Source organism: Montipora capricornis, chromosome 3 (assembly GCF_036669925.1).
Source record: "Montipora capricornis isolate CH-2021 chromosome 3, ASM3666992v2, whole genome shotgun sequence".
Taxonomy (NCBI): Eukaryota; Metazoa; Cnidaria; class Anthozoa; order Scleractinia; family Acroporidae; genus Montipora; species Montipora capricornis.
The window spans coordinates 18,301,972-18,314,101 of NC_090885.1; the positions used below are offsets into that span (position 1 = coordinate 18,301,972).

The 12,130-nt window shown below is 42.2% G+C and overlaps 1 protein-coding gene across 2 annotated transcripts in view; it reads right to left on the reverse strand.

The window, feature by feature from the left end:
* The window catches only part of LOC138042491 (uncharacterized), a 54,968-nt gene that overhangs the window by 3,433 nt on the left and 39,405 nt on the right, over positions 1–12,130 (reverse strand). The window contains exons 21-32 of one of the 2 annotated variants that reach the window (XM_068888396.1): positions 11,043–11,408; positions 10,251–10,332; positions 9,774–9,900; positions 8,022–8,275; positions 7,414–7,667; positions 6,468–6,494; positions 5,914–6,000; positions 4,924–4,974; positions 3,324–3,381; positions 2,636–2,722; positions 1,124–1,204; positions 831–887 (exon numbers count right to left, since the gene is read on the reverse strand). In XM_068888396.1, coding sequence (XP_068744497.1) covers positions 831–887; positions 1,124–1,204; positions 2,636–2,722; positions 3,324–3,381; positions 4,924–4,974; positions 5,914–6,000; positions 6,468–6,494; positions 7,414–7,667; positions 8,022–8,275; positions 9,774–9,900; positions 10,251–10,332; positions 11,043–11,408 — 1,531 coding nt within the window. The remainder of the gene's footprint in view (positions 1–830; positions 888–1,123; positions 1,205–2,635; positions 2,723–3,323; positions 3,382–4,923; positions 4,975–5,913; positions 6,001–6,467; positions 6,495–7,413; positions 7,668–8,021; positions 8,276–9,773; positions 9,901–10,250; positions 10,333–11,042; positions 11,409–12,130) is intronic. The other variant, XM_068888398.1, reaches the window with a different exon arrangement.

Here is a 12,130-nt window from a genome sequence, read left to right on the forward strand (position 1 = left end):
TTTGAGGAGAGGGGAAAACCGGAGTTTCCGGTACCTCTCGGTAGAGAACCAACAAACTCAACCCACATATGACGCCGAGTCTGGGAATCGAACCCGGGTCACATTGGTGGGAGGCAAGTGCTCTCACCACTGCGCTATCCCTGCACCCACAGAACAAAACAAATCTAATCAGATTATCCAATTAAGGTATGAAATAGACCACTAACAAAACGGTGTGACGGAAAACCGAATAAGTTATGCAAACACTATGGCAACGTGAACAAAAATCAAATATCACAAAACCTCTTGCGCGCTCTGCATTTGCGTTTTGTATAAGTAATCACACGATTTCGAGAGCAACCACGAGTACTTATTCATTCCAAATTGCTCGAGAAAAATCATGTGCTTACTTATAAATAACACTAACATTCAAAAATTCCGAAATAAGCAAGGCACGAGGATCACACCTTCAAATTTTGCGCCATCCAAGGTTCGCATTTGATTGGCTATCTATGATTTTTTTTATGATTGAGAATTGACCAATCAGTATGCTTGGTTTATGCTGAATGCACTCTTTTCTCCATCGTGTTATTTACGAAAAAATTGAATTTCTCTCAGGTAGTCAGATTGGAGACATTTTCCATGAATGTTGTTAAAAAATTAATACAGTTCTTTTCCGTACTCTGGAAAACAACGAAGTGAAATGCAATTGACAACTGAAATCGCACGGACTGTTGGGGACTCCGTATGTACTGCTTCCAATGCAAGTCGCTGTGACAGGAAGCCAGACAGTGATTTCAAAAGAGGGAGATATGAGTTAGTAATTTCATCACACCAAGTCAAATTCTTACCTTCGACAATTCTATTTTTAAATTCAGCACTTCGTTGGACAATTTTTCTTCTTTTTCCTGCAACAGTCAGATTACAAATTTCAAGGTAAAAAACTGATATGAACAATCTATGGATGTCACAAGTACACTTTTCACACGTAGAGGGAGACCGTGATCGAGCGAGCGCACATGAAAAAAAAAAACCCCCAGGGGGTTCTGAAAATATAAAAAATACAGTTCTGGCTGAACCGGAAGTCGCAATGTCAATAGGGTAGGTACCAGGAAGTAGAGCGGAGAAAACGCCATCCACCAACCTTAGCCTCTCTCTGTTGCTCGTCCCGGCTTTTCTCGGCCAGTTCCAGCTCCTCTTTGTGTCGCTGCACTCGTCGTTCAAACTGAAGAACAAGACAATGAAAAACTGACCGTTGAGAGTTTTCCACAATACAACGGAAGACTATAAGGTTGCTGTGAAAAGATGAAATGGCTGACGTTTTGAGCGTTAGCCCTTCGTCAGAGCAAATTGACCAGGCGTTGACGACGGGCAAACGCTCGAGACCTCAGCCATTTCATCTTTTTCAGGTGGTAATTGACCTTTATCGACAAGTAAGTTAAAACCAGATATTCGTGTTTTACACTCCAACCGACGAACGCAGCACCACAATTTCTTTGCAACAAAGTCTAGAAAACTGCTTTGATTTTCAGCCACCCTGAAGCGAAATTTCGTTGAAGCCTCAATCACCCAATTGAAACCAGGAGTTACGGAGGGATAGTTAAATCATTTACAAATAAACCAATCGCCCGAGTATCCTACGTAGTATTCTAACCTCGCAAGACCCATATTGATAGCAGTTTTTTAAAAATGAAGTGGTCATCCTGTATAAATATGTTTGTGTATTTGTTTTATTTATTTATTTATTTATTTACGAGAGGGTTAAACTAATATAGGGCTAACCATACTGAGATTATCTTTGCTTAGGCCGGAAGAGTTAGCCACGTTTAAACTCATTTCTGAGGACACTTGAGCAAATAATAAAACTGGCCTTACGTCACCCTTTTGGTTTTAAAAGGCTGAATTACGCTGATTTGCACCAGTGACCCTAAAAGCAAGCGCGAGCAAAATGTAGTTTACACCAAGTGAAAACGAAAGCAGACAGGAGTACATGCACAAGCTAGAGACCACGATGTTTACTAGTTACAAGGCTCCGTAATCGACTCGGCCAATATGGCGGTAGAAACTAGAACGTGTCAGACGCAGTAAGCTTCGTTGTATTTACGCAACGAGGGAAAACCAAGCTCTAGGCTCTAAAAAAATAACCAAGGGAAAGAGAGAAGTGATCCTCGCATTTATCTGGACAATAAAAGCACATGTCTCGCATAGACACCTAAAAAATCCAAGTGGCTTCAACAGGAGATTCGAACCATTGACCTGTGGGATTCCGGTGCAATGTTCTACCAACTGAGCTGTGAAGCTGGGAGCAGGTAACTTTGTGGGCTCTTTTGTTCCCGTGAAGGACTCGAGGGATCTCAATTTTAGGAGAGATTAAGTTTTATGTTTGGGGCTAAGGATTATCAAACAGCAAATGGCAAAACATGAAAATCAGTTTGCTAAAATTTATTTCTTTCTCTTGAAAGCAGCTTGCTCGAGACAATTTGCTAACAAGCAAGACGAACAGACTATTCGCGCCTTCTCTAAAGGAAAGAACGCCGCGATCGCAAATAGGAAATGAACTGAAATTCACTCATTTTAATTGATTTTTGGTAGAACGCACATTTCAGTCTGCCGTTTGCCGTAAAAGTATTTTGAAATTTCTCTATTACCGGTTTACCTCTTCCTTTTCCCGTTTAAGTCTTTCAATTTCGTCTTGTAAATTGGCTTGTTTTTCCGCTGATACACGTCGCAACTCTTCTAACGCCTAATTGAATGAAAAAAAAAGGCACAATAATTAACGTTAACTGCGGCTTGGAGCAGTTCTCCTTTGCAATATATCCTACCAATCAGTCAACCCAGCCGGGAAGCCACCCGGAGAGTAGCATTCGTTCGCGTATTCGACAACGGAAAAACGCAGTAAGCGGACGCATTTGACGATTGTTTGCAATAAAATGCGACTGCTATCGGAAGAGACATTCACAAAATGTCTTAATTCCTTGATGCTGTAAGGAAGACTGCCAACCTCCTGATATAAAAACAGGACAAGACGAAGAAAAGGAACAAGCGAAACTCCTTTAAGACGTTTTGGACGCGAAAAGAGACCCGAATAAGATGTTTCGTAAATTTATGCTTATAAAGTAGCATTTGCAGTTTGTTAGTCGACAACTCCGAAGAGCACTCACGACGGCTTGCTTTGTTCGTAAAATATCGTCGACTTAAGTTGCAAAAACGCAGGTCAGAATTACACACTGGATTCCTGATCCTGCTCGTATTAGAACCGCTAGCTAAACTACAGAATACTGGAAAACAATAGGCCAGAGTAAAACATTCAACAAAGAAAACTGATAATATATTAATATGCACACCTGGTCGCGGCGAGTGTTTCCTGAGCGAGAGTCGTTCGACGCCATTTTTCCAGTTGCCCTAAAGATCAAAATTACATGAAGAGAAATGAAACAAAGTTTGAGTGTACGACCAACGCACAGACAAATTCTTATGGAACAGCATCTACGAATTCCTCGCCTTTAGCACACAAAAAGAGATAATTAATCGAAAGATCGGCAAAAAGAACTTCATCTCTTTTTCATTGAAACTTACGTATTTCCCCGGTGAATAAATTTAAGCGGGTTCTGTACAATCTTTGCGTTCTCCAATTTTTACCCCGATTTGCTTGAAACAGAAACATCTAGAAACTAAAAATTGATGTTCGGAAGTATCGATGTGATAAAATACAATTTGCTTCTGATTGAAATTGATATAAACACAATTTAAGTCAGTGGCTTTGTCCTTCGCAGCAGAAAAATTTAAATCAGAATTTCTTCAAGCCAAACTCGAATTTAATGAAACTTTCATCAACATAAATGGCGGCATAAATGTTAAAATCGCTGGTTGCTTCGCGACAGCCATAACAAAGTTGCTAAACACTCTTTGCAAATTGCTTTTGAAAGAGTAGCGCATTAGCTAAGAAAATCTGCTTCAGCGAAAAAAAGCCATAACAAAAGATATTAAATACAATTAACAAATAGCTGTTAACATTGTGTAAACCCGCCCGCAGACAAACGTTTAGAAAATGCCGCACACATCTTCTTTGCGTTTCGTTGGAGGTTAATCGCCAGAGAAATAAATTGACAGGAAATGTGAGTGAGCGAGTGTGTGAGTGCAGCAACTTCTTTTGGCAGAGTGTTATATGTACACCGAATTTTCCTTAATGCGTTTGAGAAGACCGTCCCAAAAACAAGACGGTGAAGACCGGAAGCACTTGCATCGTTACGTCAATCAAACTTCAACTCCATGGAATAATTTCAAACAAGTTTTTACTTCATGATATTAAAATCAACATCCACATCAAACAAAAAGTCGACTGAGACAAATCAGATTTATGTTTACATGATCCCTTAAATTGGAATTCAAAGTTGTTCTCAATCGTGTCTTGCGAGTTCGGGGACCACGTTCCCGAGTGTAAACTACAAATTTTCATCAAAAAATCCTTTTGCAGCGGCCAGTCACACGATATCACGGTGTTTTAATTTCGTGGGACACGTCTTCCCAAACTACCCTGGTCCCTTCATGTGGACCATTCGTGGTACAGGTTCCCACGACCAAATGGACGTTTTTCCCGAAAGTTGAAATGTGATCCGAACCTGAGAGCGCGGAAAAGCGCTTGAAAAAGGTTTTGAAAACAAAGCCAATAGTATTGTCTGGAGAGCGGTGAAGCCGCGAAGGAAGATGGACTGGAAAGCGCTTCTCCTACACCCCAATCCCCGGCCTCGTGGCTTCTGTTCTCACTCGCAAGCGGCAGCTTTTCAGGTTACTTTGCGAGGAAGGAAAAGAAGAAACTCGTTTCAAGGATCTCTCTGGAGGGGAAGACAGAAAAAGACCTGGTAACGAGATTGAGGAAAGTGGAGGTTGATGAGCCGACGTAAATTAGATAAAAACATGCTCTTACTGCACTTGAGATTTACTTACCCTGCCCTCCTGAATGGAGTCTGATTGTGCCTTGCGCGCCCTACAGGTCTCCTGTGAAAGGACATTTTGTTTCCATGATCAACGGTCTCGTTAAAGACGCCTGCGTCAACCGTATTGCATTGCCTAGGCTAAGTAATCAGCGAGCTTAGAATTCAATCAATATTGCTCGAATTTGCTCTACTTGGCTGCATCTTTATTCCTCAAGCCAAAAAATCACTTTTCTTTCGTTAATTTTCTTATTCAATTCAGATGATAATTGTGAAGTACATTTTGAACTGCGGTAGTAATGACTCTAAGTGAGAATAATCGTTGCAGTTAAGGGTAGTCTGTTGCGGGCTCCCAGATAGGGCAAGGCAAGGCTAGGGCGTTGCCTTGATCTCAGCTCCCAAGCGTTTTTCGAGCGCAGTTTTCGCTTTCCTGATCATCTGGTAGCCTCCTGGAACAGGCTAAATTAACGGAACCTTCAGCATTTGCAAAGTCAGTGCAAAAAATCAAGCCTTGCACAGGACTCCAACCCATGACCGTGCGACTGTGTTGCACTACCCCACCGTTAGAGCTATCCGACTATCTGAGAATTGGGGCCTGTTTCTCGAAAGCCCCGAAAATGTTTCGGGCCCGAAAAGCCATTTGTGAAACTGCCAACCGCAAGTCTTGGAAAGCCGATCTTTTGACATGTTTTCAAGGTAACAAAAAGAAAAATGACTGCGAAGTTTGACGAATTAAATCCCCTCCATTCTTGAGATTAAAAGGGAATTATAACACCCGAAAATGGCTGTAAAGGTTCGGGACTTTCGACAAACGGGCCCTTGGTCAGTTACGAATTTGTAGTTAAGCCTCTGTCAACTGTGATGATCATTCTCGTTTTGAGTGAGTAGCAGTCTGAAGAAAAACATTTCTTGAAGCGCGCTATAATGTTGGTTTTTGGACGCGCTCTGACATTAAAAAACCTCAAAAGATTGAGTTCAGAGTAACAGTGTTGTCCCCACTGACCTATAATCCTGATGACGGTCCACAGATTTGCTAACACTTAGCTGCTTGTCACCTCTCGGGGAACGAAGTGGCTGTGGAGAAGCACTTCTGAAACATAACAAAGACACGTGTCACAACAATATTCCGAGTTCTTTCTCGATCCCCTCTTTTTTTTTTTAACGAAGACCCAAGTATCAAATGATTGCATGATCCCATTGACCGAAAGCAAAAATGGAACGTCAGTAAATTACTCTTTTATCTTTGTGCTAATCAGTCTTATTAGACTCATTAGCACGTGTAAACTGGAAAGAATTTAGCTGCACAAGGCTAGTCAGCAGGCAAACGAGGCTAATCAGTACACAAAGATTAAACAATAATTTATTGGCGTCCATTGTTGCTTTGAGCCTCTTAGTGGAGGCGAAGACGTTGACGTCGAAAGGGTGCCCCTTCAGATGCACGGGTAGCTCAGTTGCAAAACAAACGACGTCGGTGACACCTTGGATAATTCCAACATCCGACACATTTTATGGCACTATTTTTTTTTCTAGGAGCAGAGGAACCAACACATGACTTACCCGACACTTTTCTTTGGGCTCCTGACTCTGCAAGTCAAAAAATACAAGCTCAACACCACACCGTCAATGTTGACATTCTTTCCAAACGCCGTTAGACGACAATAAATAACTCACTCAGAACCTTTCCTGTTTTGTAAATTTGGAACATGCCAATTTTTTTCTCGAATGATATCGCTGATTCTGGAGGGAGTCTCCTTTTTCATTACTATGAAGATTTTATTCTCCTTACCATTGAGACCGTCGCTTCCACTTGCTACGAATGCAAGAGGAATTGAGAGATTCTCTGTACAACACAAATCATGACGGCACGAAAACAGCCGGTCATTTCTCACTTATGTCTGGAAATGCACCTAATAGGCCAGTTTTGGATTCTCACGGTTAGACTGGATCTAGCATGAAATGAAGGCTGATAGATTCCCCCGCATTAGCCTCCATTTCATGCTCGGTCCAAGCCAACCGTTAGCATACGAAACTGGCCTATGAGATGCACGCATAATCCATAATGCATAGTGAGGTAAAGGTCTTAAAGGGCAGCATTATCTTTAGCTTAGGGTGAATGCAGCTGTTTACCCTTACGTTATTCGGGGAGCAGCATTTGAGGGACACTTTAGGACGGTTATTGTCTGCATTTCGAGACACGAGGAATGTTGAAGTTGGGGAGAAGAACAAGGGGACACTTCGTGACGCTAATTGAAATACGCGTGCATCTAGTTAGGCGCATTGCAGGACACATCTGTCGTTTGTTTGCGAGATCAAAGACAGCTCAGGATTCATTAATTCATATTGGTTGACATAGTTTTGTCCTCAATCTGCATCTCATGGTAGAGTGAAAGTTTCGCGTGAGAAAAGTACAAAAACAGCGCGTCCGATGTTTGTCTTCTTTTCAGTCGGTCGCTCAGTAACAAGGACCATAGCGATCGACAGTCATATATCTACTGGCACTTACTCCAGAGAGGTCTTTCGTGAAGCACCTGTAGTGCCCCCTGATCCTTCACTTGAGCTATTAAACTTCTCCACTGGAGTTAACTCTACTCCAGAGTCTGACGGAGTCCTTTTCTTTTCGTCAATGATGAGCCCATCAGAACAGGAGCGCTTGTGTTTGAGAGTCACGGGGCTACTGGCAGGGCGAGGGAACACTTTGGATATATCCAAAGACCCCTTGTTCGATTTAGTAGCACCGGAGGATTCTGATCCACCACTCTGCAAAAAAGAGTAGTCAAGTAAGACTTTCAGAGAAGGAGCGGTTTTCGTTTACTGAGTGCTTCGGTTTTGCGTTACTGTGCTTACGGATTGGCCAAAAATTCTCGAACCACTCGTCACCCAATCAGAGATCGAACAAAACTCAACCGTAACTCGCTAGCACTCTACGCGTTTTTCCGCGCTTGCGCCATCTGCATGCACTTACCGGTAATTCTGATTGGTTCATTTGCCTTTTATGATAGGCCGAATGGAAAACTCTGGTTTTGATTACTTACGCACAAAGAAATGAATTTCAAACGCAATGTATCAGTTAAGGTTGACAATGTGTATGTTTTTCGTTTTTCAGTCACGTACCTTGTTTTGTATCTTTTCCAGATCTGTCTCTGACTTTATTGACACAGCACTTGATTGAACATTCAGTGGCACGTCATTGCTTATTGTAGTGTTAATAGCAACGCCATCCACTATTCTTGTTTCCGAATGTGATTTTCTGCTCTGTTTAAAACGTTCTACTTTAGCCTGCAGCTTGGCAGCTGCGCTTTTACCGTCATTGTTTGATTCATTCTCCGTCGTGGTCTTTCGCGACTTTGATTTCAGTCCATCGTGGCCTTTTGACATGAAAAAATAAATAAATAAAGGATGAGAGATGCTCATTCGATCGGTCAGACTACGGTGCAGGACGTCACTGGTTCTACTCCGGCCAGACTATACTTGGGCAGAAACCCATGACTAGGAGCGTACAACTTCATTGTATTTGTGGAACGGCGTTTTTACAGACCGAGTTAATTTTAAATTGATTTTCCCACGAAACCAGACCTCTCCAGCTAATCACAAATCTTGCATGAGAAATTATCACCTATGGGATTGAGAATGGACACACAAACTCGTGCTGACCAAATCAAATTTTGGAATCGTCTAAAAATAGCTTGATCTGTGAAGATGCCGTTACACAAGTCGACAGTTCGTTTTCCTGTCCTATAATGCCCATTTATTGTCCAAACTCGAGTAATAGCTGTTATGACAGTTGAGCCCACGTCTCAGCGGTGTTAGTTTTAGAAGGCGCGAAATCGAGGCTTTCCGGTCAAACATACTGTTCTGAGAAAAACGTAAATTCTCGATAGGAACTCATTGTTATTATTATTTTTTTGCATTTCGCGCGCTAAATCTCTCACTCTTCTCTATATCTCATCGAATGTTGACCAGAAAGCCTCGCTTTCGCACAGTCTGAAATGAGCACCGCTTAAACGTGGCTTCAACCGTAGTGCAGGTGCAGTTTATCATGCTAAACTAAGACGACTCGAAAATGAAACCACTCACAGAAGTGGTCACGAACAAATCGCCTTCCACTCAGTTATTTTAAGACCTCATTTCAGGATCCCATAACCGGGAGCCTACAACACCATACTAAGTCTGTGTCTTACACTACGCAAAAATGTCACACGTATTCACTAGCACCTTTCACGCTTCACGCACAAATATGTAATTAACACAACATCACCAGCACTTACGCCCCATACAAATAGCACGTCTGAATAAATAACGGATGTGCAAACGGTCATTATTTAGCGTTGTTTCCTGCATGGCCGCTATTTATTTCGTGTTCTTTAAATCCGGTGGTAAATCAAAAAATATCTTCGACTAACACCATTTTCTCTGAGGTCTTTTTAGCTCAAACTTATATCATCGGTCGAAATTTTACACTCTGATTGTTGTCTGTTCACTTAAAATCATCTCTGTCCACGCACAATGTACATGTCTGATTACAGAATATTTGCAGTCAAACCAGTTTGAGCGTACGCCTCAGGATCTCGGGGAGCTTTAAGAACGCGAAGTTTTATAGCCATGGACAGCAACCGGAAGTGAGCTGTTTTCCTTTTCAACTTGTCTTAACGCTACCACATTTACATTGCTAAGTGTCTTTTCACTATTAGACACGATTAGTTTAAAAACCTCTAAGGACAACTGTCCTGGTATGCGAAATGTTCACTTCCGGTTGCCGACCGTGACTCTGAAATAATTTCACCATGAAAATCTTCCGGGTACGCTTAACCCGGTTCTCCCTTGCTTAGAGCGTACATAACTAGAATCGACACTAACGTATCGTACCATTGTCGGTTTCTTCCGTTTCACTGTCCGCTTCTTCGCTGTCGCTATCATCATCGAGGGTATCTTCTTGGTCTCCGTTGCTAAGTGCAATGCCATCCTTTAATTCATTCTTAAGCCACGTGGGAGCCTATGAAATGGAAATACCAAATAAGAGAAATTCATTTCTTAATTCAAAGAAACGCGCTGAAAACTAAAATAGTAAGTAAGGAAGATATTAATAACGATTGCGAAGCTTGGAGATTGGCTCGAAAACACCGCGCAACTTTTTCAACTAATCAAAAACCGAATCAAAAGCAACAACTTCTGCACACACGATTTGAGAAACCTGCCTGTAATTTGTTACGATTTTGATTGGTTCATTTCGCCGTTTACGCCTATATCGATTGGCCACAGTGCTGATGCGTTCGTCAACAGTCTAACAACACTCGATTACAATCCGCTTGTAGTTAGTCTATACACTGAATTTTCTTTCCCTACCTCTCCTAGCGTGGTTTCCAATTCCGATGAGCTTGATCCCATAGAAGAGTCCAGTCCAGGTGCCAGGGTGCCTTCAAATGCACTGAAGGAACGAAAAGAGGTCCGGTTACGTACATCAGGACATAGTAAAAAGCACTCTTCCTCAAGACAGGACTAACTCACAGCTTTGGCTACTGTGTAAGACTCACGGCTCTAATCAATGTATTATCAAACTTACGCTTTCACGTCAACTTGACGCTAAAACGACGCAAAAAATGCCAGAAACCATTATTCTGGACAAGACATATTCGCACCCTCGTTGTGTTTTTAAGTATTTTCTAGAAAGAAATCGAACGTTTTTTTTGGCAATAACAAGTGGGCTATCCGTGAGAAACGCAAACTCTGGCGAGTCGTTTCCGCGGAAACACTGCCACATAATTGGCTGGGTCGCTTTTTGCCGTAGAGTCTATGTAAACCACCGGACTTGCATTTGGGAGTGTCTTAGCAGATCTTTTGTTCTTACTGACGTAACCAATTCATGAACACTTGTCAGAAGAAATTTTACTCTGGGAGGTTTGGTTGCACGACGAGGAATCGCTTCATATAACAGTCATGTCGCCGATTTACCAGCCCTTGTGACATCAAGAGGCTACAACGTTTTTCCTAAGGTGTTCGAGATAAGTTATGACCTGTTCGGTGACAAAAGGGAAGATAATCTTGATGAGGGAGAATCCTAAGTAGAAGCTCAAAAAAGTACAGAGACAGAGAGAGATAAAGTAAAAATCAATCCCTTCATACTGAACTTAAACCTACCCATCCGTGACCATGGCCTGTTTGGATAACCTTCTGTCGCTGGCTTTTTTCTGGGAACGTTTCTTCGACCGTCTCCTTATCGGCGCGGGCGCTGTAGTTTCAATTTGCACAAACAGGTTCACACCGAAACCTACAACATCCAGCAAGTAAACTGGAAATTCCTGTTCGTGCTCACTGCCATACATGCTATAAGTGTCCCAGTGAAACAGGCGGATTGGCAACGGAACAGGCTCGTTGTCGGAGATACGTAAAAATCCTACGTAGGTTTGATCATTGGCCTGTCCCCGACGTGAACTTATTCTGATGTAGTTGAGAGACGGGTTTTCCCTAGATCCACAATCGCTTTTCTCAGCATCGGAAAAGACACTGCAACAAAACAAAGCAAAACAGTCCTAAGTTCTTGGCCTTGGCCCAACAGTCCACGGTATTAGGGACCTTTAGAGCGGAGAACGAGGACTAGTTTTCCGTACTGAGCATGCGCATAAGGTTTGGAGGCCGACATTTTTCGAAGTGCGCGTGCTCAGAACAGAAAACTCGTACTCGTAGTCGTTTTTGTCCTCCGATCTAAAGGTCGCTATGATCTAAATTAACAGAACAGACCCCGCCGCATAGTGGGCAACCATATTGGGCCTGGTGACCACAATGCCTCTGCTTAGTCCGCAACCACGGATCAGCACGAGGGATTGCTCGTGTTCAGTGCAAGATCGTGGATCAGGCACAGCACGTAATGCGACCAAGTTCTTTTTTCCGCAAAAATCTAGCAGTGGCCGTACTAATGGCATACAATATCACGAAAACTGATCGGCCGCATTCTATCAGACATCTGCCTTCGTGAGGTCAATGCAGCTACAATCTCGGATTGTAAAATAATAATTCATGAGGGTGCAAACCAATCCCAGCACAGTATTCAGATCACATGTACACAACTGTAAACCCCAATACAAATCAACTGAATTATTAAACAGTAGAATTAACTTTTGATACAAACTCCTGCTCAGCTAATTAGTATTCATTAACTTTTGATACAGATCTCTACTGATTAAAATAACAATACTTTGCATTCAATTTAATGTATTCATTTCACAATA